At 36.2% G+C, this 27,620-nt stretch overlaps 1 protein-coding gene across 4 annotated transcripts in view; it reads left to right on the forward strand.

The window, feature by feature from the left end:
• The window catches only part of GPATCH2 (G-patch domain containing 2), a 203,385-nt gene that overhangs the window by 114,625 nt on the left and 61,140 nt on the right, over positions 1-27,620 (forward strand). For all 4 annotated transcript variants that reach the window (XR_007723473.1, XR_007723471.1, XM_050780307.1 and 1 more), the window contains exons 7-8: positions 16,659-16,698; positions 23,259-23,329. Coding sequence is in view for 2 of the 4 variants with exons in the window: in XM_050780307.1 (XP_050636264.1) it covers positions 16,659-16,698; positions 23,259-23,329 (111 nt within the window). In the remaining 2 variants the exon portion in view is untranslated. The remainder of the gene's footprint in view (positions 1-16,658; positions 16,699-23,258; positions 23,330-27,620) is intronic.

The raw sequence follows: 27,620 nt of genomic DNA on the forward strand, positions 1-27,620 counted from the left end.
AATGTAAGAACAATTTAAATGAAAACCATGACAAAACTTAAATGGGGATTTTTAAATATAGTTATTCTGTTACTTGTGATAGTATTTGAAATTCATGCATTATTGAAATGTATGTATTATCTTTAAAAATTTAAATTTTCATTACATTGAGTAGCATCAAGCTTTCCTACTCCTCCATCCTTATTCTCTATCCCAACCCTTCTAAAATACTAAAATGAAGAGTACTAAGCCAGGCATGGTGGCTCATGCCCATAATCCCAGCACTTTGGGAGGGTGAGGAGGGCAGATCACCTGAGGCCAGGAGTTTGAGACCAGCCTGGCCAACATGGCGAAACCCATCTTTACTAAAAATACAAAAATTATCCGGGCGTGGTGGCACATGTCTGTAATCCCAGCTACTCAGGAGCTGAGGAAGGAGAATCGCTTGAACCCAGGAGGCAGAGGTTGCAGCGAGCTGAGATCATGCCTCTGTACTCCAGCTTTCGGCAGCAGAGCGAGACTCCATCACAGAGGGGAAAAAAAAAAAAAAAAAGAGTAAAAGACTGTTTTGTGGTTTTTTTTGTGGGGGAGCCAAGCGTGGTGGCTCAGGGCTGTAATCTCAGCACTTTGGGAGGGCAAGATGGGCGGATCACCTGAGATCAGGAGTTCGAGACCAGCCCGGACAACATATCGTGAAACCCAGTCTCTACTAAAAATACAAAAATCAGCTGGTTGTGGTGGTGCATGCCTGTAGTCCCAGCTACTTGGCAAGCTGAGACAGGAGACTCACTTGAACCTGGGAGGCAGAGGTTGCAGTGAGCAGAAGCATTCCAGCCTGGAAAACAGGGCAAGACTCCCATCTCTCAAAAAAAAAAAGTACTTCTCTACTTCCTGCTACTGCCAAGCATTTGGTAATAATATAAAGAGCTGTGAAACAACCAGAATGTATTTCCGTTTTGCAACAAAAGGAAGAGACTACTTACTAGATAATTTTTAAAAACTAGGTAGTTGTAGCTTTGACTTTGGTAAATTATTGCTTGAATTTCCACGGGTTAATTCTATCTGTAAATACATCTTTGTTGGAAAAGCTTAACTTGTTGTGTATTTTAGATCAATACCATATATCTCCTGCAAATTTGATTGAACTTTTAAAAAGGCCATAAAGTATGGGAAGACATGAATTAATTATTGAATAAATTTTTTGTGGCAAGCAAACATATTAGGATCCATTAGTTTCTATTTTTTAAAATCACTACTTAACAAATATAAAATAGAGATTATTGTTCAGATACAGCAAAATGATATAATAATCTTATAGTGGCCTATAAATTCAAAGTGCATGCATAGACTATAGAATTGTGGAGAAGGTAGGCTATTTTTTTTTTTTTTTTCCTTGAGACAAAGTCTCGTTCTTGTCGCCCAGGCTGGAGTGCAGTGGCGCAATCTCGGCTAACTGCAACCTCTGCCTCCCAGGTTCAAGCGATTCTTCTGCATCAGCCTCTTGAGTATCTGGGACTACAGGTGCGTGCCACCACACCCGGCTAATTTTTGTATTTTTAGTAGAGACCGGGTTTCCCCATGTTGGCCAGGCTGGTCTCGAACCCCTGACCTCAGGCCTTCCGCCTGCCTCAGCCTCCCAAAGTGCTGTGAATACAGGTGTGAGCCACTACACCTGGCCTAAGGTAGGCTATTTCAACAAAAGTTCTCATTCAGGAAATGAGATACTTAATACTCAGCATGCCACAACGCATATATCCAGTTTGGCAAGCAATTCTCTCTCTCCTCTCTTGGAGAACCTAACTTGTTATTCTTCCTCTGAAGACCTCAGCTGATATGTTCATTGCAGCAGATGCCTTAAAGGGTACTGCACAGTTTTATCAGCCCATTTCTTGTTGGTGAAAGTAAGAGGTTTGTCATCTGCCTAAGGAACTAAGCAGTCACAGACTCTTGTTGACCAAGTTGTTTATTTCAGCACTAGCATTTCATCAAAAATACAGTGGTTTCTGTTGTGTTTGTTCTTACAGTTTCACGCCAGCAAATGCTGCTGGCCTCCATGATCTTCCTCTCCTCTTAGTCTCCTTAGTTTAATGGCTTCTGCCCTGAGGCAGGTCAAAGCCATGGCCTCCAGCAAGTAGGTATAGGTCTTCAGGAAGTCTTTGTCAGCAGGCTCATGCTTTTTGTCAGAGAAATCCTACAGGGAGGTATTCAGGAAGATCTAGACTAGAGTCATTTTGCTTGTTAACTCTAGCTTCCATGCCACTGCCTGTTTCCGTTTAGGGGTTCCAAACATGGTTTCCCCAGCTGCAATTGCCTGATTATAAGACTTTAATTCAATTTAGATTATATTTTATTTATTTATTTATTTTTTTAGACAGGGTCTTGCTCTGTTGCTCAGGCTGGAGTGCAGTGGTGCAGTCACTATCATGGCTCACTGCAGCCTCAACCTCCCAGGCTCAAGTGATCTTCTGGCCTCAACTCCACAAGTAGCTGGGACCACAAGCATGGGCCACCATGCCTGGCTAATTTTTCTCTTTTTTTTTGATAGACATGTGGTCTCACCGTGTTGCCCAGGCTAGTCATGAACTCCTGGGCTCAAGCAATCATACCACCTCCACCTCTACCTCCCAAAGCGTTGGGATTACAGCTGTGAGCCCCCATGCTTGGCCTTGATAATGTTTTATAGGCTTATTTAGTAAGTCTGTATTTTCATCCCTTTCTTCAGGCCCATCCCTTACCTATGTAGAGCCAATGAGGAGGAGGTCCCTTACAGATCCCACTCTTGACAAGGAGAAGCCACAGGACACCACATCATGGGAATTTTCTTTTACGCAAATAAATAAGTATACAGGCAATGTTGTGTAGACACAAACACACACAGACTTCCAGTTAAGTTACATAGGTTGATGCCCTCCTAGGGACTGGCCTGCCTGTCTGCTTTAAAACTGACTCCATTTTACTTCAGCTTGTCTCTTTTATTGCTCTAGGAGAAAAGCCCAATATCTGAAATGTTCCCATCAGCTCCTTTAACAGAAGAAAGTATATGGCCAGTATCCACTCTGGCCAGAGAGTTTTAGTTATATGGTTCCCCAACTTCCTAGCTGGAATAAATGATTCTATACTCCCTGTTAACCTTCTTCCATTCCTCCTTCTCCCTGAGTTAGATACATGAAACTGACTGTTATTATCAAATTCACCATCTCATAGTACAAACACTAAGGTGCTCATACCCTCAGGATATACAAATAATTTCTAGCAGAATCACCAGTAGTAAACTTTAAGGGAGTCAATTTTCAAATCCCTTGCTTCCATTTATAAACGTCTTTCCTGAAAATTATCAGCCCCGGTTATTTTGCTGGTTCTTACTTTTCCCAGTGCCTTTCTTCTTCCTTAGGGAAAAAAGACACCCCTGCCAATCCTAATCTTTGGTGCACACTATAAAATCTTTCCGGGCTCTAAACAGAGATATTTCAAATATTGTGCTGGTATTAATGTTGAGGGATTGGATTTAATGAATAAATCACAAAGCATTTTGCTATTTGGGTATACAGTTTCTAATTTTATTTCATGTTTACTTTATTTTATTTATTTTTTCTTTTGACATGGATTCTCACTCTGTCACCCAGGCTGGAGTGCAGTGGCATGATCTCAGCTCACTGCAACCTCCGCCTTCCAGTTCAAACGATTCTCCTGCCTCAGCCTCCAGAGTAACTGTGACTACAGGTGTGCGCCACCACGCCCAGATAATTATTTTTTGGATTTTTTTGGTAAAGACAGGGTTTCACTGTGTTGGCCAGGCTGGTCTCGAATTCCTGACTGCAGGAGAGTTGCCCGCCTCAGCCTCCCTGAGTGCTGGGATTACAGATGTAAGCCACTGTACCCGGCCTCTAATTCTTTTTTTTCAGCAACTGCTAGATTATTAAAAATATTTCTTAACCTAGAAGTCATTTTGTGACTTTGGGCATAAAATTCCAAAAGAATTTAAATAATCACGTGACTGTGCTAACCAGGTTCCTTTTATTTCCATTTACCAGTTTGTGTGAACAAGGTTTCTGAGCACTCTATGAAATTAAAAGATGGTAATCGAATTGACACTAAAAGACGTACTCATCAATGAACTAATTTGGCGGGAAATCTCATTAATGATGCCTTTCTAATAAAATTTTATTTGTTATGTTTACTATTGTTTTATTTTTTGTGTTTGCTGTTACCCAATATATGATTATATATTAAATATATGTTAAACAGGAGTTAAGGAGAAAAATAAACTATGTAAAATTTTCAACTTTTAAAGAAATGTGCATCCTGGTTTGGTTTTTGTTTTAAATAAATGGTGGAGGGTATCAAATCACAGTAATATTTATGTACCAATGTATATATTTCAAAGAGTAGCGTAATGGTTTTATTTTAAATTATCAATATATTGATAATTTATTATCAATTATAATTGATAGAAAATTAAATCCTTGCAAATGTTTAAATTTTTGTTGAAAAATGTTAGATGTCTTCCTAACATTACGTGAGGGGAGTGTTTTCATAACTATTTCAGGCAATACGTATTCAAAAATGGTAAAGACCACTGTTGTATAGCATGTTTTCAGGAAAAAGTAACAGAATGTTCTACAAGTAATGGTTTAAACAAATAGCAGTTTAGTTTACAGGTAGAAACAGAAATCTGGAAGGAGGCAATTTCAGAGCTATTGAGGAAGCAGTAGTACTATCTGCTATAACCTCCTTTAAGGAATCATTGGTGTTTCCCCTCAAATTCCTATCAGCATTCTCTATATCTCCTATTTTTTTCTTGTTTATTTTTACTTGATTGTGGTATTTATTATATTATTATGTGTTATATAATTGTAAAATGCATGTTTTATTCCCACTGAGGGACCAAGAACTTGCCGAGGTTGGAGACTTTGTCTTGTACTTTGAATCTCTTACATTGTACATCACAATGCGTTACAGTCAAATCATAGGCCTCGGTTCAAGATTATCAAGTTCTACTGCTAGCTAGTGATGGAAAGCATCCATGAAGGCACCAACTGAATACTTGTTAAATACAATTGATAATTGGCAGAAGAAGCAAGTACTAGAGCTAGAATGAACCTTAGGTGCTGTCCAGTCCAGTCACTTGAATTTTATAGATGAGAACTTGAGGCTCAGAAAGACTCAGTTCAGAGACTAGCTTGCAGAAGATATAAAACAAACCACCACCAGAAATAAACACTAAAATTGGTCATCACTGGATGATGGGATTGCAGGTTTGTTTTGTATTTTACTAGGAGCAGGTGAGGTAGGGGTACATGTTAGTATCTACCAAACTTTATTTCAGTGGACATGTTACTTTTATATTTAGAGGACAAAAAAGCCAGATGACTCACTCCAGACTGGAATGCAGTGGCACGACCTTGGTGCACTGCAACTTCCGCCTCCCAGGTTCAAGTGATTCTCGTGCCTCAGCCTCCTAAGTAGCTGGGATTATAGGCGTGCACCACCACGCCCAGCCACTTTTTTGTATTTTTAGTAGATATGGGGTTTCACCATGTTACCCAGGCTGGTCTTGAACTCCTGACCTCAAGTGATCCACCCGCCTTCTCCTCCCAAAGTGCTGGGATTATAGGCGTGGGCCACTGCTCCAGGCTGCAGTCTTATTTTTGAAGACAGATACAGAAAATCCTTCCAGAGTGTCATAATATAAAAATCCGGCCGGGCGCGGTGGCTCAAGCCTGTAATCCCAGCACTTTGGGAGGCCGAGACGGGTGGATCACGAGGTCAGGAGATCGAGACCATCCTGGCTAACACAATGAAACCCCGTCTCCACTAAAAATACAAAAAAAAAATTAGCCGGGCGTGGTGGCGGCGCCTGTAGTCCCAGCTACTCGGGAGGCTGAGGCAGGAGAATGGCGGGAACCCGGGAGGCGGAGCTTGCAGTGAGCCGAGATCGCGCCACTGCACTCCAGCCTGGGCGACAGAGCGAGACTCCGCCTCAAAAAAAAAAAAAAAAAAAAAAAAAAATCCGATCATTTTAATAAAATAGCACAACAATGTACAAATTGTTTTAAATACCATCTAGTAATTATTTCCTTGAAAAACATATTACTGTATTTAAAGTCCAATCATTAATGTATGATAAGTTTCTTTTAATCAGAAATATGTAGTACAGAGAAATGAAATATTGACTAAGATCAATATTGACTAAGATCAATTAGTATCTAATTTCTCAGTAAAAGTAACCTAAGTTTTGAAATTATATTTTAATTATTCTGTTGACTTTTTAAAGCTACAAATGTTAAAATGTTAAAAATAAAATTAATATATGACTACATTAAAAATATATGTAAGCATAAAAATGGAGTTACTTCTTATTAATTCAGCCTCCCTTTATGTACTCTGTCAGTGGTTCCAGAAATTTTTTCTTTTTCCAATCACTTGTGAGATACTTGCTTTTAAATAGAGATAAATATGATTTCTTAATCGATTGTGCAATTTATATATTTTACTTTTATTTCAGTTTTAAGTAGAGGATATTTACCTGAGGAATTGTATGTAAATCAAACTTATTTTAAATGCACATGGGTAACTCATTATAATCCTATGACGAATTCCTTTATAAAGCAAATACTCACCCCTTATTTTATCTTTTGTGTAAATACCGAGTTTGCTTAAAGCAAGATTTGCCTGGATTAAAGGTTATGTTCATTGGGAATACTTTTTACACTTTGAAATTTAACATCTATTGCTTTATAGTGAAAGTGTCTTTAACTCTAGATTGAGATAAATAAGAAATACAGATCGATTCCTCCTCTGATTTATTGTGATTCCCATGGGTGAGTCATTTAGTTTACATGTCTTAAGTTTATTTATAGAATAAATATAATATAGTAACAGTCCTTTCTTATATAAGATATTTTTACAAGATGCTTAGGTAAAATACAGAAATATTAAAGTAGGTATGAAACATTTCAAAATGATGATGATAAAGATGGCATACTTTATATTGTACACTGTATTTTATTTTTTCAGACAATTTTCATATGCACCACTGTTTTTAGTATTTTTTACTACATCTCTCAAGTAGTCATAGCAGGTATTAGACCCCATTTTATAAATAATTTGACTTTTCTGAAGTCACACACTGCACATCACTCAACCAAAAGTCAATTAAAAAGACAAATTTATTAAGCCTCTATTAATTGTTAGTTAACATACTAAACCTGTTAGGGTATAAGTAATGCCCTTTAGCACTTGTTTCTTTATAGACAGTTAGAAATTAAAAGGTAATTATTGCATGTTAAAACTTATGGAATAAAGGTTTACATATTACTATATTCCACTGTACTGTTAGGGGAAGAAAATTAATATTTATTTTAAACATCATCTGCCAATTTCTTAGTGTTGTTTTAAGCCTTCCAAATACTGAGAGTGGTTAAGTTTATTTTATGCATGAGGAAGAAACTGAGACTCAGAAAATAAAACAATTTGTCAGAATTCACCTAATCAGTAAGTGGCAGAGCCTATATCCAAGTTTAGGTCTTTCTGATTTAGTAACCGCACGAGGCTCAACTTCCTGAATTTACGTAAAATTTGTAGTTTAATACAAGAAAAAAGGTTTTAGCAGGGCCTCTTGAGCATAATTTTAGAGTTGACTTTTTGTTACATAGAACATTTTATTGAGTGAGGAATACCTTTAGCATCCTGGTCTTCTAGTCCATAGAGCATAAGAACCCAAAGGAATCTTAAAAGATCACACAGCCCAGTGTTCTCATTCTTTTACCTTCATATAGAATAACATAGCAATCATAGTTGATGAAACTCCACCCTATATCTCAAGTCATTCATTTGTCCATTCATTCAGAAGATATTTATGAGGGTGTGCTAGGTGCTGGGTTTACAGTAGTGAATAAGACGACATGATCACGGTTGTTGTGATTCTCACATTATTTACAATGTGATAGAGATAATAGAGATTAGTCAGCACACACACAAATGTATAATTATACACTGACACATAAATGCATTATTATATACTGAGCTAAGTACTCTAAAGAAGAACTTGTAAAAATTGAATTTGAACTAGACATTGAGATGAGGACGGCTAATGAGATCTCTAGGATCTAAGTGAATTGGTGGCAAGAAAAGCATTTCAAGCAGAGAAAATCATATGTGTTGTGTTCAAGAAACTAAAGGAATGCTTAAACAATATAGGAAGGAAAAGCATGTGGTATGTGATGAGACCAGAAAAGGATCAACAAGGAGCACATGATGCCAAACCTGGTAGGTCATGTTACAGATTCTTTCTCCTAGGAGTGTTTGGAAAGCCACTTAAGGTTTTGGTTTACCTTCGCTTATTTATTGTTCACTTGGTGTGAATGAACTCCCTGTCAATTTCTACATTGATAAATGTGCCCTATTCGCCTTTTGGCATCCTCCTTACGATTGCTACCAAGATCTGTTCTTACCTAGTCACATGGCTTCTTAATACTCTGTTGTCTTGCCTTAATTTTTATTTCCATATCTCGATCTATGAAACCCTGTTACAGTATATTGGGTTAGGAGTTTGACATATATTTCTACTTCTTTGTCCCCCTCCCTCATCTCTCATGTATAATTTTTCATACTTGCAAGTCTCTTCAATAAAGTAGTTATAGCTCACAGAGAAACTGTCGGTATAGAAGACTGTATACCATTTTATCAGTTAATTCATATATTTAGTGATAATCCACTTAGACCAGTGTTACCCAGCAGAAGAACTCTTTACAGTAGTGAAAACGTTATGTATTTTCACTGCCCAGTATGGTAGTTATTAAACCGCATATGCCTTTAGCACTTGAAGTGTAACTATTGCAATTAAGAAACTTAATTTTTAATATTAATTTAAATTTAAGCCGAAATGGGAGGATCACTTGATGTCAGGAGTTCGAGACCAGCCTGGCCAACATGGTGAAACCTTGTCTCTACAAAAATACAAAAATTAGCTGGCATGGTGGAACATGCCTGTAATCCCAACCAGTTCAGAAGCTGAGGCAGGAGAATCACTTGAACCTAGGAGGTGGAAGTTGCAGTGAGCCGAGATTGTGCCACTGCACTCCAGCCTGGGTGATGGAGCAAGACTCTGTCTCAAAAAAATTAATTAATTAATTAATTAATTAAGTTAAATAAATTTAAATGACCATATATGGCTAGTGGCTACCATATTAGCACAGGTTTAGATCATTTTATATATACTAGACCCACCATTAAGTTAAAATGAAATTATGCCTCTGAGTCCAAAAATAGAAACTTATCTCTAACAATAAAAATCCATATTACAAGTTGCAATAGCTCTTTCCTTCTGAAAAGTACATTTTTAGGAGACCTCAGTTAAGAATCTTGAGGTTGATTTTGTCCTTTTGTCTAGATATAATATTAATTGACTTCCCATGAAATCCTATACATTTCTGCTGCCCGTAGTTCAACACTGTGGGTGAGGAAAGGGGGGATTAAGAAACAATGAGAAGGAATTAGTGTGGAACTCTGCATCTGCAGAAATTTTAGGTTTTAAAAAGCTTCTTTCCTAAAGGTTTATTTTCTGGTCATTCTAAAAAAAAAAAAAAAAAAGTTCTTTCTACTCCACAGAGTTCCCGACCACAACTGCTCTACTGTACTTGAAAGAGCACTGTACTGAGGGCTCGATAAGTGATGACTATTCCTGTTACCAGCAGTGCCACAGGGAGGAGTAAATGAAATAATATGCCAGGCTTAGCTCCTAGACCTCCCTAAACTGCGTCTGTGTCCTAGAGGGCGAACTGAATTTGGAAACCACATTCAACCCTATGAATTGTGAGAGCAGGCAACCTGCCTGTGTCTCTAAGCCCAGCCATTCTTTACAGTCGATCAGTTTTAAACTCTTCTGTGCTCCCTGCTCCCAGATTTTTCTATCACTTTTAGTCTCTCCATGAAGCCCGTGTGGAACCTTGGCTCCAGTGTAAATACATATCAATAAATACGCATTCTCTTTCAGAGCATTTTTTTCTTCCTCTGCCTTTCATAAACTTGACTCTGACTTTCAAGGATGCTACTTCCTGTGTTTCCTTGTTTGCTCATTTTTCACTAGAAAGTTATTAAGTAACTTTTATTTTCCATGTATTATGCTAGATTATGGCAATACAAAGAAAAAGAAAGAAGAAAGAAAGAAAAGAAAGAAAAAAGAAAGAAAAGAAAACCAATCCTTTCCATTATGCCCCCAAAACATGATAGTGCTTGAAGGAAATGAAGGGGAAGTATATGGTTAAAAATACAAGATATGGAATCAGACAGACTGAATTCAAATTCTGATTCCAGTACTTGCTAGCTGTGTGAGCTTGAATGGTAATAGGACTATTTCATAAAGTTGTTGTAAGAATTGAATGAGATAGTTCATGTATGGCCATGAGAATGATAACCAGCACACAGCTAACACTTACTGAGTGGTGATAGTGCTTTTATTGCAACTTTGATTACTGCTTCTACCACGTTTTCTACAGCTGCTACCACTATTTCTGTTAGTGTTACTATCATTATCCTTTTCTCAAGGACCTCTGATTTTGTATTAGGATAAATAATCAACTGCAATATACGAATATAATAGCTTTAGTGGAGATATCGGCAGAGACATTGGGAGTTTTGGAAGAGGAAGCATCTAAATCTGCCAGGGTGAGTTCAACAGGCTGCTCAAAGGAGGAAGCCATTCGCCTCCTCTCATTCCTATAAACCCTAGGACACAGAGGCCACCATTTTCCGACAGCATTATTGCCCCTTCCAGATTATTCCTTTTTTACTCCTGGGTAAAACTGTTTTTGTTCTCTGAGGTTCATACTACCATCTACCTTTCCTTATTTGCCCTCATTCATACAGGACTTTGGCACTTGAATTAGTCTTTCTTTCCTGCATCAACCTCAGCTATCCTAATTGGTGACAACATGTGTAATGGTTGGAAGGGACATGGGCTTTGGAATCAGGAGACCTAACTGAATTCCCGCTCTGCCGCTTAGTTATGAAATCTTTGGCAAACCTCTTAATCTCTCTAAGCCTGTTTCTTTATTTGCGGAATGGTAATAGTAACTACCCCTAAAGTCGTTTAAGGATTAAATGGCCTTGGTAAGGGCTCAATGCATGTTGAATACCCCTATGACCAACAAAGCCATGGCAGCGGTTGGATGGAATAGTACATGCTGGCACCTAGCACAGTTTTTTTTTTTCCTCCTGGAATCCAGTGTTCTTCATCTGACTGCTACTTGAGATACTCCCCTGGCTGCTCTTAAATATAACCATCACCCAGAACTAATAGAGCTCTGAAGTTTTGAATGGTATTATACCATTTTCTTACCACAGCCTAATACTCTCTCAGCGTTTTTCTTATGTTCACTACCTATGTTCTTTAGACTCATTAAGACTGCTGTTTAAATTTGGATAAACTTATCCAAATATGCTTTCACTCCCCTTTTTCTTAGACTTAGAGGAAAAGATCTCTCTTCTCCTGTCCTAGGCTAACTCTTAACACCTATGCTTTTGATTGAAAGTTTTTTTTTTCTTTTCCAAAAGCTTCTTTCATCATCTACTACATTTTTTAACCTCCCCTTTAATTTTCTTTAACTCTAATGTGTTTTCTCTCTCTCATACTTTGAAAGCCAAACTTCTAGAAAGAGTAGATGACAGTATAGGCCCTTCTTCTCCACCCTACCATGATATTATAATCCTGATTTCTTCCCACATCACTTTCTAGAAACTTCTCTGGAAAAGTTCACCAGTGACCCCTCCAGTTGTGTTTTCTCAGTTCCTGTCAGACTTGATTTCTCTATATTTAACACCAGTGACCACTCCCTTCTTAAAACATTTCTTCATGACCTCAGTGATACCACTGTCGCTTGAGTTGTTTCCTGCTCTGAACATTTATTTTTATTCGTCCTATCCAGATTCCACTAGAAAGAAGAAAAAAGATGTAAACACACAATGACAAAGAAGGAACATTTCAGCAGATTAGAGATTTCAGCCAATTTCTAGAGCTAGAAGCACTTGGAGATTTGCACCTAAGTAGGCAGGTAGAATAAATATAAACTTAAGAGTCTGGTGAAATAAATGCTGATTTGTCCCTTACAGGCCCTAGAAAATGTGAAAACTTCAAAATAGGGTGGGGCACGGAGCTGAAATAGTATGTCTCAGTCAAGAAAGTAAATCTTTCTTTTCTTCAGAAATTTACTAATCTGAGAAAAATAGACAAGATAGTAACATTGTAAGTTTCCACCATGAGGAGACACTTGTATGATCATCCTGTAGAAAAACTTATATGTTGAAAAAGCTCTTGTGATCAGTTTTGTAGTGCCTTTTTAAATATTGACTAGATAAGTAAGGATCACCAGATATTTGAGAAAATACTTCAGTATAAAGAGAGGAACAAACAGGAAAAAAGGACCTGCTCATTAAAAGATGCCATAGACAGATAATTTATAAACCAGGTAGAGTAAAATGTTAATAGTAGAATCTAGATAGTGGTATATGGGTATTCATTCTAAGATGCTTTTAACTTTATTGAATATTTGAACATTTTCTTCATACATATTGAAGAAAAAGTAAAAGAAATGAAAAATAAAATGGGAGATTAAAATGAGGAAAGAAATCAAGAGATCCACAAATATGAACAGACTTTATGGTTCATAGGTAGGAAGATTCAACATAGTAAGGACGTCAGTTTTCCCCAAATTGATAGTTAGGTTTAATGCAATTCTTATCAAAATCCCAGCAAGATTTTTGTAAATATAGAAAAGATTATTTTTAAATGTATATGGAAAAGCAAAGGAACTTGAATCGCAAAAACAATTTTTTAACAAACAATAAAGTTGTAGGAATCATCCTACCAGATTTCAAGACTTACTGTATAGCTACAGTATTCAAGACTGTGTGGTATTGGCAGAGGGAAAGGCACATAAATCAATGTAACAGAATAGAGACCCCCAAAAATAGCTCCCCCCCGCACACACACAAATACAGTCAATGGATTTTTGACAAAGTTGCAAAAGCAGTTCAATGAAGGAAGAATAGTCTTTTCAACAATATTTAAAACTAGTGTTCTGGAAAAGTCCCTTTAAAGGGATGAAAAGAAGCTACGCACTGAGAGAAAATATTTGCAAACCACATATCTAGCAAAAGACTAGTATCTAGAATATATAAAGACCTTTCAAAATTTAATAGTTATAAAACAGTTAAAAAACAAAACAATCAAGTTAGAAAATGGACAAAAGACATGAACCTCCATTTTACCAAGGAGGATACACAAATAGCAGATAAGCACACAAAAAGATGTTTAGCGTCATTATCTATTAGAGAAATGCAAATTAGGACCACAATGAGATATCACTACATAGCTATCAGATTGGCTGACGTAAAACATAGTGACAGCATCAAATGCCAATGAGGATGTGGAAAAACTGGATTACTCATACATTGCTGATGAGATTATAAAATGGCGTAGCCATTCTGGAAAATGTTGGCAGTTTTACGAAACTAAACATGCAACTACGATACTAATGAGCAATTGCACTCTTGGTCATTGACCCCACCGAAGTGAAAACACTGTTCATAGAAAAACCTCTACACTAAGGTTAACAGCAGCTTTATTCATAATAGCCCAAAAGTGGATACAACTCAGAAGTCTTCCAATAGGTGAATGGTTAAACAAACTATGTACACCTATACAATGGAATACTACTCCGAATAAAAAGGAATAAACTATTCATACATCAACAACTTCGCTGACTTTTCAGAGAATTATGCTGAGTTTAAAAGCCAATCTGAAAAGGTTACATCATACCATTTGTGTAACATTATTTAAATGACAAAGTTATAAAAATAGAGAATGGGTTAGTGGGTTAACAGGGATTAAATATAGGAGATTGAGGGTTGGAGTGAAATGGGTAAGGCTATAAAAGGGCAACATGAAGGATCATTGTAGTAGTAAATTGTTCTGTATTGGTCTGTATCAGTGTCAGTATCTTAGTTGTGATGTTACACTATAGTTTGCAAAATATTATCATTTTGGGAAACGGGATAAAGGTGCACAGGATCTCTACCAACTGCAAGTAAACCTACAATTATCTCAAAATAAATATTTCATGTAAAGATTGATAAATCATTCAGCAGGCAAACAAAAAGACAAATTTCAGGAGGAAAAAAGTAAGAAAAACTAACAGATCAACTCAGAAGATCTAACATTTAATTATTAGGCATTCCAGAGACAGAAAAAAGCAAAAACAAATTTTCTCACACTGAAGGGCCCAGATCTCTTGATTGTGAGGTCTCACCCAACACAGTAAATGAAAAATGCACACTACTAGAGAAATTAAAAACTTCTAACAGCATCCAGAGGAAAAAATCCAGATCACATTCAAAGCAACGAGAATAAGCATTTTTTTAATCAGCCTATTGAAAACTTAAGAATATGAAGAAGAAAACAGACAAACAAGTGGGAAAACATCAACTCAAACAATAAGAATATGAAGAAGAAAACAGACAAACAAGTGGAAAAAAATCAACTCAAACAATACACTTCTCAACCATTCTCACTATTTGAGTGAGTTCTTCAGCAAAAGGTGGAAATGAACTGAGAAGGTGCGGGATCCAGGGAACAAGAGGTGTGGCAAAGGAGAGAAATGACATGAACACCCAATGAGAGCCAAGGAAGTTCCAGGACAGATCTGGAGAACAACAGCTCAGATGAGACCAGGTAGACAGAGGGCTTTGGGAGGAGATCACTGGAGGCTGAAGAGGAGGGAGGAATAAGGGATGGGTGTATTTTCAGATATGTTTTAATATTTGAAAACTAACAATGATAAAAATAAGAATGTAATAAAGATAGGCTGGCAGGTACTAGAAAAATTAAGAAGGCTGGCAGGTACATAGAAAAAATAGCGAAAACAAGACAAATATCAACTTTAGGAGAAACAAAAAGAAAACCTTAGCAGCAGAAAGTATTCATGTAGTCATAATAATGTCTGTATTCACAATTGATTAATTAAAAAGATGCTGTAATTGGAAATAGAGGGTTGGGAGATTAAAAAAAAAGAACTAAGTCTATGATAATAGGAAGTCAGTACTTCACATCTAAAATCAATGAATCACAAGCTATTGGTATAACCTTATTCTTTAGAAATATAGCATTAAATACAAAACAAAAGGACTAAAAGAGTTGACAGTGGTTTCTCTCAACAGAGCTTAGGAGTCAGGATAGATGGAACAAGAAATTGCTGTTTTTAATCCTTTTAGTTTTTTTTCTTTTAAATTGTGTGGATGCATTTGATTTAAAAAAAAATGATTTTCTTTGAATCAAGAAAAGGCACAATCCAAATCAGAGGCGAAATATCTTAGTCAAGCTGTCAGAGGAACTACAGTGAATGATCAATTAATTTGGTAATTAATCCAGATGTTATTGACTAATACCAATAAATGTCCATTCTCCCATCACTGGTGGAATCTGACCTGCCTAGGAGCATCACTGTCACTATCTTTGAGCTTGAGAAATACTATATTAATGCATAGACAAGGCCTATTAATGAAGAGGCTGTTTGTTCCTGGTTTTAATACCACAGAGGCTAGAGAATGCAAAGAAGTCTTAGAGAGTCCCAGGACATCTAAACCCTTTCTAGCCCCTTGCCCTTCTGCAGCGTGGTGTAGTGAAAACACCTTATACAAGTAAGCTAACATTCAAGCCCTCATTTCTGTATTTGGAACATGAGCCTAACCTTGTAAGGATTTTGTGAAGATGGGAAATAAACCATGCCACGTGCTTAATTAGTACATAAAGGTACTCGGTATTATGGTTGTTGAAGTCATAAATAGCATTAATAGTAATGTTAGTATCATTCCCTGTGATTGTGGGCCTTTAGTGATTGATTTGCCATAATACCTCTCTCAATGTCCTAGTCCTTGATGTTTACAGTTAGTTTTTTTATGCAGAATACTGCCAGAGGACTGGGCGCATAGCTAATGATAACAACTCCTGTGGAAAAGGTACTGCCAGATACGTCAGTGTTAAGAGTCCCAGGGGCAGCTGAAGCAAAATGGTCTGGGCTAGGCTATGTGAGAAGGCAAGGCTTTGATGATGCAGTAACTTCTATATTTTTGATGTTGTTGAACTTGTTCTCAGCCAGACTCCAGGTTGTTATAACTGTGGAGGGAATAGGTCCAAGGTACCTCAGCTGATGCTGCAGAATTCATATCAAGGGCTTTGTGTATTGCTCCTGGGGGCATAGCTAGACAATGTAATATTCTTGTATTTTTAACATTTTTTTATAACTCCAACAATCAAAAGGTCATAATTTGTTGTAATGATGCTATAATTAAGTTGTGGTAAATGATAGCATTTGTAGATTTTATAACCAGAATTGATTCATAAAATGAATACAGTCCCAGCAGTTTATGTTAACATAATTAAATGGAAATGTAATTCTAACTCAGTTTGCTTATTAAATTGAAAATTACCGGGTTATAAGCACTTTTACGTTTCTGTCAAAATTGGTCTAAGTCTAGAATTCAATGAAATATCCATTAAAATAAAGCATATTGAAGGCTCTGTTGCTGGTGACAAATAAATTCCTTAAAGCACGTGTGACTTGATCATGTGAGGGCATGTGCTTTTAGTTAGGTTCCCTCTAACTGCCTTTTTCTTTCCTCTGCAGCCATTGGTTTAGCCCTGGGGCTAGGACAGAGCATGACCAGGTAAGGACCATTGTAATCCGAAAGGAAGTTACTCAGCCTCTTTCAAGTATTTAACTGTCTCCCTTCAAGAGAGTAGATCAGCTCTATGAGAAAAAATACAAATCCCTGCTCATTTTAAAAGGTGTTAATTATGCCAACGATTAATACACTGACCAAATAAATGCATGATCCTTAATCAGCATGAGAGTTTTCTTTCCTTTACTGCCACCGTCTTCAGTCATATGTGTGACCTCCGTGGAAAGACTCTGAAACTCACTCATTTGTAGGAGCTCACTATTGATCTCTATTTTTCACAAAGTTAAGGTATCAAAACAGTACATGTGCTTAAAAATTAATTTGTATTAAATCTAAGTTCAGCCAGAAAGAGAATATTTGTATCTGAAGTTTAGAAGGTAGGGTGAAGAGTTTCTTATACTTTTATATTATATTTCTAGATGAATTTTTTTAAATCTCTTTATTGGTATACATGGCAGCACAATGATTAGTTGACAGTGAGAAGTTAACGTTCATTGCAGTTATTTTTACATATAAAATCAGCAGTTACCCCTTGATTATATTAGTCCTTTCTCAGAAGCATGCTTAAACTTGTGATGTTTTAAAGCATATACATTTTAGAGTTTGCATCCTTGCAAAGTTTGTATCTTTTATTGTGAATGATAAAAGTTATTTTTAAAATAAAAGGGAGTGATAAACCTCAAATCCTCAGGGATCATTTCTTCTGAGGGGTAGGCAGAGAAATAGGTAGTGAAGAGGACTTTGTGCTTTAATGGTAATTGGTAACATTACTCTATAATGTTTAATTTTTCTTGGGTTGAGCAGCAGGTTCACAGCTGCTGCATATACCATAGTTCCTTTTACTAATAAAAGGAAGGTGCTATGCACTTCATTATGAACCCTTCTTTATTTTTTAACACACATAAGCTTAATAGAAATACCTTTCATTTTCATGATTTTTTTAACTTGCTTTTTTTCCATGAGAGTGGGTTACCTCTTTAAAGATACTTCTCACATTAATAATGGACTATGTGCCACTATTTCTATGAATTCAAAATTAACTAAGCTAAGCTACATCTATGATGTGTTCCTCTTATTATTTGCAATACAAAAATTAGACTTTCTGCTTTCCTAAATGGTTCATATCCCTCTGTGTACAATGCTTACAATAATATTCTGCTTTTAGTATTAAGTTGCATCAGGATATATTTTATCTGAAAATGTAATTTTATAAAGCTCATTTTCTACGCTTTAGAACTTGAGAAGTACTAAAGCAATGTTATAAATCTAGATTTTAGACTATGGTATACCTGGTTGCTTCCAGCCAAGCTTTTTTCTGAAATTAAAAATTACCTTTAATAGCTAATACCTTATAAGGAAGAAATTGACCAATTTTTTAAATCTTTTTAAATCTTTTTGCCCGATTTTTGAATCGGCTTTTTACTTAAACTTTGATGTGCCATTTCGGATCTGTATCCTTACTAGGTAGATTATTAATTAATAAATACAGTTAATTCTTGTTACATATGGTAGTTATATTCTATGTAGTCATTTCAAACACTGAATCAATGAATACTGAACCATTGCTTGTAGGGGAAATACAGGGTTAGGTTTCTTTGAACCCCACGTCACATCTTCATCAACTGATCAATACATAACCTTGTTTTGTGTGTGTTTCTGTTTAAAGACACCTTATTTAATGTCTGTTGTTGATTCATTAACATTGAACTCACGGCCAATAGCGTCATAACTCATGCCTGAATGAAGCTTATCTAAAGCACATATTTTCTCTTTAAGTCCCATCACTGTCTTCTTGCACTTAGGAACAGTAGACAGCTCTTTAGCACTATGCTTGGTGCCATTTTAAATAGTGAAGTCACCAACAGAAGCACAATTACACAAAACAAACAAACAAACAAAAAACCAAAAAACTCATAGCATTAAACAGACTGCAAGAAATACACTTGTTTATACTATGAGAGCTTGAAATGAGGCCGTGTCACCGGGCTGGAGCTCAGCTGGAAACATATGTTAGAGGCTACTCAGATTTTTACCACTCTGCCTACACATGTCTGCACATGACTGCAAAAGCAGGGGAAGCACTGATTTTTGTGTTACAAATAAATGTTAGCAAGTAGGTATATGGAATCTGAGTAATGACAATGAATTGTACATGTATGTATATGTACAATGCATTCTATTTACATAAGGGATAATAATTTCTTAGTTCAACTCAGACCTAACTGTATAGCAAACTAAACTGTTGTCTGAAGTTAGGTGCAAGTGATGAAATGCAAGACCATGAAGTATAAAATCTTTTAGTTTATTGTTGAATGATTGACTAAATTGACATGCATGATTACCTTATGTTTTTCTCATACCAACTTAACACTAAGAAACAATAATATTAACCCTACTTTTTAAATTCCATCTCTCACTCCTTTCTCCATCTTAATGATTCTTCTTTCTTGCTATTCTTCAGTGCTAAGTCCCATTTCAATTTACCATGCATAGTGATCGTGCCTTTACTATACATTTATTAAATAACTTACCCACCAGCCACTATCTGTTGAGTACTCTCTATTTTTATCAAAAGAGATATTTGTAAAAAAACAACACAATTTTTCCCCTGAGGTGGTCATAGTCTGGAGAAGGTAAGCAGTAATTATACTATGTTGATAAATGTTTCAGAAAACCATAGAGAAGGCACTATGAAGGCCACAAAAGAGAAATGTCGAACTTAGTTCATGGGTGGAAGGAAGCTTTGCTTCCTTGAGACATTTTGACTGAGTTTACAAGAAGTATCTTAGTGAGTCAGATCATAGTTTGGATTTTACCTAGTTCCCCTTTTAATTTTGAGGACACTGCTGAGTGTGGAGAGACTTGAAATTATTTGTCTGACACTTGAGGAATTACCTGAACAGTGGCTGCCAATAGAAGCACTCCTGGGCTTGAGTGCCTTATGTATAATCAGGTAGTAAAGAGAGGATTGGTGGAGAATGAGATTTCTGCTCTTTGTCTTTCCTCTTGAGATTTGAGACTTTTAATAATCTTGAAAAATGTCACAAATAGCCACAGAAACTCTTAGTTCCTTTTTTTAAATGTAAAAACCATTATCCACAAGGTATACTTTTCTTCCTGGTTTAATTCAGCAGTTTTTCAAATTGTGTACGTAGGTTTTTTACTTACAGATTTTAATGTAATTCTTATATGAGTTATTTTTTAATATACATCTGCAGGTCACTAATAAGGGGATTGTATCTTCGTTTGGCCTAAGTCCAGCAATCTGAAAGTTGGAAGGTAAGAAGCACTTCGCACCATATTCAGAAGTTCTGTTTTTGATCAGAGTTGACATTATTGAGTCAGAATCCAGAAAAGTAACCTCACTTGTGACACTGATAGGAGTCCAAGGGAACAGAAAAAAATATGTATCAAGAAGAATGAAAAAATTTTCAAAATCTTTTGACCTACTCTTGCTTATTAGAGCAGGGTTCAAGGATTCTTATTTATTTTGAATTCATAATCTGACTTTAAAAAAATATATTGGAGTCTTTTTTTTTTTTTTTTTTTTTTTTTTTTGAGACGGAGTCTCGCTTTTTCACCTAGGCTGGAGTGCAGTGGCACAACCTCAGCTCACTGCAATCTCTGTCTCCCAGGTTCAAACGATTCTTGTGCCTCAGCCTCCCTGAGTAGCTGGGATTAATTACAGGCACCTGCCACAATGCCTGACTAATTTTTGTATTTTTAGTAGAGTTTTGCCATGTTGACTAGGCTGAATTCGAACTCATGACTTCAGGTGATCTGCCCGCCTTGACCTCCCAAAGTGCTGGGATTACAGGCGTGAGCCACCATGCCTGGCCAGGAGCCTTCTAAATGCAAATATATATTGTTCAAGTAACACCTTAGATTATTTTTTTCATCTTTGCCCCATAAAAGATCTAAGCTCACATATTAACTTGTGATTCATGACCCAGAGATCTCTGTAGTTTTATCTGAGCTTCATTTTAAAGTTGCAGTGGTATCCCCAGATTTATAATTGTATTGATAAGGTGAAATAAGTTTGTGATGGCTTTTATACATATAGATGCACTGCATTAAGTAATGCCATTGTTTGACTTGTTTTTATGTACAAAGCCCATCAAAACTATAAATTTGAGGAAGAAAACACATTCTTATATAAATCTAACAAAAGGAGCTATAACATCAATGTTCAGAGAGGGTGCTATGTCATTTAAGTTCATCCAGGTTGGTGGCCTCTCTGAGAACTATCCAAACCTAGTAGATACAACCTAATGTTTATTTTGGTTCTTATAATTGCATTTTTCAAAACTAAACTATAAATTTTTAATTTTTTTTTTCATAACATTGTGTTTGGGATTTTGAGTTCTTTATCTGAACTGTTTTAACACAAGCCTCAGGAATAGTGTTCAAGTATCTGTCTTTTATCAGTTAGAAAACTTAATTAACCATTAACTGTTATCAATTTAAGGTAGAGGTAGAGATTTCATCATCTTACTTCTAGCTATCTGTGTCACAAATGTTGGTTTGTATATATATATATATTTTTTTTAAAAGGCACTAGACTTAGAAATGCCAAAGTAATTAATTTTCTTTATTTTCAGAAACAATTTAGTGTTCATGGTACGAAGTGTTTCTAAATTGAAACACTTTCAGATTAATGGATTTAAGATAACTGGTTGCTCTTTTCTATAAGTAGTAATAACGAGATATGGCTTCAGCTACATATCAGATACCAGATCTCACTCCCTCTTCCTTTATTTCATTCATCCATTCATTCAGCAAATATTTTTTGAGCACTGAAATGCTCCAGACACAGTGCATGAACCCTGAAAATGTAGGCAAATTGCATAACCCAAGCAAAGGGCCAGAGATGAGCAACAGCATGGTACATACCCCAAACTAACAAGTTCAATATGGCTAGGAAATATCATTTAGATGGAAGAAGGATAGGTTGGGGTAGGAGGAAACATAATAAATTATGAATTTAGAGATGTAATCAAATTATGAAGGATCATGAAAGCCTTATACAAGATTTTGAGTTTGATCTCCATAGAGTCATATAATTAGATTAATTTTAGAAAGCTCATAGAGTCTGCAGTGTGGAAAGTAGATTAGAAGGGAGCAGACCTGGAGGCAGGGAGATCATTTGGGAGACTTTGCCAGGACAGAGAAAATGGTGGTCTGAACTAGGATGGTGGCAATGGGAATGGAAAGTAGACATTTAAGAGAAAATTTAAGAGTACTTATTTAGTTCAGACATTCCTTAAAGAATAAGCCTAACCATATTCTTGATCATCTAATTAAGGTCTATTCCTTCTCAAGGACAGCTAAGTAAACTAATAATTGATTCTAAGTGATGTAATTGAACGGTTCAAAGCAGTTATTCGTCATTAGAAATAATTGATACTGGTCAGATAATACCTACCGAGAGCCAGTCCCATTAATTATCATCATAATTATAATAATAGCATTTAAGCCATTTCCTTTCTCAGCATTTCCTATGTTCCAGTTTTATAGTGCTAAATATTTTAAATGGTTTATATTACTTAATACTCACAATAGCGTTACAGGTAGATACTATTGTAATCTCCATTTTACAGGTGGAGACCAAGGCTTAGAGAAGTTAAGTACTTTGCCTAAAGTTACACAGGTTGTAAATGGTAAAGCTGTTATTGGAACCCAGTGACTTTTTATTTACTGGCCCAGCTGGGATTAGAACCCACCTCTATCCTGCATTATTACTTATAAGACTTTTATTTTTGTTGGGGTTCATTGCTAATATTCTGTACAACTTCATTTTAGCCCAGTCTTGCATATAATCATATTTCTGCATAAATAAGATAAGCTAGAGTTTGAGTGAGCACATAGTAAAGAATATTGACTATTTGTTTTTTTCTTTCCAATTAGTTAGGGTAAAGCAAGTGTGAAGGGAAGTAGATGGTAAGGCATTTTGAGGAGGCAATCAAATATGTTTTTTTCTAATTATATATTTCCAAGCCAATAATTTCTTTGAAGAAGAATGTTTTAAGCATGTTTCTTTACCATGTTAGGCCAGTAGGTACAGAGAAAATAATATTAGCTCTTTATGTCAGCATAGGTAACAAAACCTTAAAAAATTCACAACTGAATGAGACAGTGAAGGCCGTTGACAAGAGAGGTTGCATTACTTCAACCAGGGCTACTGCAGTGAACCAGAAAAAGAACTGTGTTCTAGACTTCCATCCCCAGGCCACATCTTAACTGACTCTGAGGGCAGTTTAGCTGTCCAGGAAGAACTGGATTGCTAACTCTCACTGATAATTTTGCAACAGTGACAATAAAGAATGAATTTTAAAAAGAAAAATTTGTCTCCCTGAACTATTGAACTCCAGAAAAAGTAGTACTTACAGTCTTTGCTTTAAGAGAAACCAGTAAAAAAAGAAAAAAAAAAAAAGCCATGCAAATAAATGAATAGTGTCCCTTTGAATGAGAATATTTTCCTACTTGCAAAATAATATAATGAAAATATTTTTGTTTCTATGACTTTGTCTTAACACTTTGTGTAGCATCAGCTTCTGAGAGATAATCGAGCTGAAAGAGGACACAAGAAAAATTGTTCTGTGAAAACAGCCAGCAGGTAAGCAATTCAAAATCACTTTTGATTCATTCATTTTCTTTTTTCTATGCCTATAAGAATGGAATGAATTATTGTTAGGTTGCCTTTGGTTCTAAAAAGTCAGCTTAAAATATTTTATGTATTGTTTATTGGAATCTATTTTAGGATTACTAGTAATGAATAGAAAGATATTTTATTTATATTTTTTAAACTTGTAAAAAATAAATAATAATTTTTAAAATAAAATATTTATCTCCCTTAACTATTGCATTTTAGATCAACATTTACCATAATAATTCATTTTTAATCTAATAAATGAGCTTAATCTCTTTCCCTAAACTTAAGTGGCATTTAGACCTTATGAGAAAGAAATATGTATATTCTCATAACATATAAATGAGTAAAGACTGGGAAGAAAGTAGTCTCTTTTAAAGAGTGCTTTTAGAATCTTGTTCATTTTTTCCAATGTTGGTTTTTTCCATAATATTAGGAATTTCCCCCAGTTTGTTTTTTAGACAATATGTTTTCAAATTTTGCAAATGGGGTTTCTGAAGACTTAATTTTTGTTTAGATGAAAGTGGCTACCCTTCTTGTCAGAATGTTGATTAGAAAAACTGCCCTGATATTTACATTTGTTTTATCCTTGAGAAGAGACAACTGACCTCAGTAGCCACCATTGCATCCCATGGCTTCCCAGTGGTAGTGTGCTGTCCACTGACTTTAACATTCCCAAGTAACCAAACTACAGCTTCAAAGTGCCATGTTGTGCAGATAAATGTCAACTGAGATCCCACTGGGTGTCTGCGGAAGCAAATGCAAATCCTACCTAGCATACCTAATGTAAGACAATCAAAAATCGCCAAACGTAAAATGAGATAATTCACCATCAGTGATAGTCAACACAAACGACTAAGAGATTTTCTCCTAAGACTGCCAGATCCTAAAATTGTAAGATATAGATTATAAAGTAACTGTGTATGAGACGTTTATAGAAATAAAATTAACAAGCAACAAATCACTATAAAAATGAATCAGTAAGAAGTGAAAAATATATATAATTTTTAGAAATGGGAAACGTGATCGTTCAAGAGATAATTAGTGAAATGAAAGATACATCTGAAGAATGGACCAGAACATAGTATAAAAATTCAGGGAGATGAAAAACTGAAGTAGTACGTAAGAGACATAGAAGATCTGTGATACAGTCAATCATAGTCCGTGATGAAAAGAATAGAATAGCTGAAAAAAACATGAAATTTGATGAGATGGTCGCTAAGAATTCCCAAACCTGGTAAAAGTTACAAACCCATAGATACAGATACAAAAAGCACAGTGAATAACATGCACAATAAATAAAACTAAATCCACACCTAATAATATACCATAGTAGACCAAAAGCAAAGACAAATGTTAAAAGAATCAAGATAAAAGGCAAATTATCTACAAAGGAATGACAATGATATATCAGATTTCTCAGTAGCATCGGTGAGGCCAAAAGACAGTGGAATCATCCTCATTGTGCTGCATGAAAATAAATTGTCAACCTAGAACTATGTACCTGGAAATCCATCTTTCATGTACAAAGATGAAGTAAAATAATTTTAAGATTTTCAAAAAGAGGGAATGTTTACAGACCTTTGTGAAGAAGTTTTAAAGGGTGTATTTCAAGAAAAGTCCCAAGGAAGGTCTGAGAGGCAAGAATGAATAACGAGCCAATATACTGATTAAAATGTTTATATAAATAATCATTGCTTATATAGAGGGATAATTGTAACAATGTCATTTGTAGGACGTTTAAAAAAATTTTTTTTCTAATTTGAGACAGAGTTTCTCTCTTGTTGCCCAGGCTGGAGTGCAATGGTGCAATAGCCACTCACTGCACCCTCCGCCTCTCAGGTTCAAGTAATTCTCCTGCCCCAGCCTCTCAAGTACCTGGGATTACAGGCATGTGCTACCACACCTGGCTAATTTTGTATTTGTAGTCTCTACTACAAATAGTAGTATTTCTCTACTACAAATGGGGTTTCACCATGTTGGCCAGGCTGGTCTCGAACTCCTGACCTCAGGTGATCTGCCTGCCTTGGCCTCCCAAAGTGCTGGGATTACAGGCATGAGCCACTGCACCCGGACAATTTGTAGGACTTAGAGGCAATCTAAAATAATGGACAAAACAAAAAAAAGAAAAGAAAAGAAAGAAAATAATGGACAGCAATAGCATGTGAAGTTTGCAGGGTTGGTGATTATAGTGAAAGTCCAATGTAAGGTCCTTGAGTTGTTTAAGATGTCTACCTCATTAGTCAGTCAAGCATTTGACATTTGATAAGACTACGTTAAGTATTCATTGGTAAAATATCTAAATAACTTCTAAGTCAATAGAAATGGAGTATATAATTACCAAACCAGTGGAAGGGGGGAAATGGAATTAAAATATTGCCCCCCACCCCCAAATAATCTGTTTTTTAAAAAGTGAGGGGCATGACGACTTATGCCTATAATTAATTCCAGCACTTTGGAAGGCTTAAACAGGAGGATTGCTTGAAGCCAGGAGCTCGAGACCAGCCTGGGCAACATAGTGAGACCCCCGATCTCTACCGGAAAAAAAAAAAAAAAAAAAGTGAAAAGAAAAAGCATTGAGAAAATAAGATACAGACAAAACATAAAATTAGACAATTGAATCATACACATAAACACACACACACACACACACACACACAGAGATCAGTAATCACAGGAAGTATTTATGGTTGGCTGGGCGAAGAGGCTCACACCTGTTAAGCCACAGCACTTTGAGATTACTTGAGACAAGGAGTTTGAGACCACCATGGGCAACATGCAAGACTCTGTCTCTACAAAAAAAAAATTTTTTTTTAAATAGTCTGTGGTGATGCATGTCTATAATCCCAGCTACACAGCAGGCTGAGGCAGGAGGACTGCTTGAGCCCAGGAGTTGGACCTTACAGTGAGCCATGATCATGCCACTGCCCTTCAGCCTGGGCAACACAGTGAGACCCTGTCTCCAAAAAAAAATAGTTTTTTAAAAATTAAAATGAAATAAAATAATTTATGATTAAACATGTCAGTTAAAAGCAGAACTAATTAGATTGGACTTATTGAAAATATCTAGTATATGTTCTTTATAAAAGACACACCTGAAATATGACAGGAAAAGGTGGAAAACTAAAGAAGGAACAGGATATATGCCAGATGCATTATAAAGAAAGCTCTCATACCAAAGTGATTTAGGAAGAAAAACTTTACCAAGTTTTAAAAAGTCATTATTTTATGATAAAAGATTCAACGTATAGGCACTGAAATAACCTCAAAAATGTATAAAGCAAAGAGCAATAGTACTTGGAGAAACTCACTAACCCACTATCATAGCACTCTTATTATTGATAGCTTAAGCCACCTGAAAATGTATAAACGGAAAATTTCTGTAACACAAAATTAGCAAGCTGAAGTTAGTAATATTATATAAAACCTTGCATCCAAACTGGTAGAAAAAACACACTTTTCTCAAAGACACATAGAACACTTACAAAATTAATCACTTACCAGGCCATAAAGCTAGTATCAACAAATTTTAGTGAATATGGATCATAAAAAATATATTCCTTTACTGGAATGTGAATAAGTTAGCAATTGGTACCAATTTTTTTTTTTTTTTTTTTTTTTTAAGGTTACAGTTAAAGGCTAGGCACGGTCGCTCATGCCTGTAATCTTTGGGAGGCCAACGTGGGTGGATCACGAGGTCAGGAATTCGAGACCAGCCTGACCAACATGGTGAAACCCTGTCTCTATTAAAAATACAAAATTAGCCGGGCGTTGTGGCATGCACCTGTAATCCCAGGTACTCAGGAGGCTGAGGCAGGAGAATCACTTGAGCCCAGGAGTCGGAGGTTGCAGTGAGCCAAGATCACGCCACTGCACTACAGTCTGGGCGACAGAGTGAAATTCTGTCTCCAAAACAAAAAGTTACAGTTAAAAAGTACACTTCTGGCCGGATACAGTGGCTCATGGCTGTAATCCCAGCACTTTGGGAGGCTGAGGAGGGCGGACACCTGAGTTCAGGAGTTCGAGATCAGCCTGGCCAAAATGGTGAAACCCTGTTTCTACTAAAAATACAAAAATGTGCCAGGCTTGGTGGCTCCCACCTGTAGTCCCAGCTACTTGGGAAGCTGAGCCAGGAGAATCGCCTGAACCCGGAAGTCGGAGGTTGCAGTGAGCCAAGATGGGGCCATTGCACTCTGGCCTGGGCAACAAGAGTGAAACTCCGGCACACAAAAACACACACACACAAAGTATTCTTCCA

Source organism: Macaca thibetana, chromosome 1 (assembly GCF_024542745.1).
Source record: "Macaca thibetana thibetana isolate TM-01 chromosome 1, ASM2454274v1, whole genome shotgun sequence".
Classification (NCBI taxonomy): domain Eukaryota; kingdom Metazoa; phylum Chordata; class Mammalia; order Primates; family Cercopithecidae; genus Macaca; species Macaca thibetana.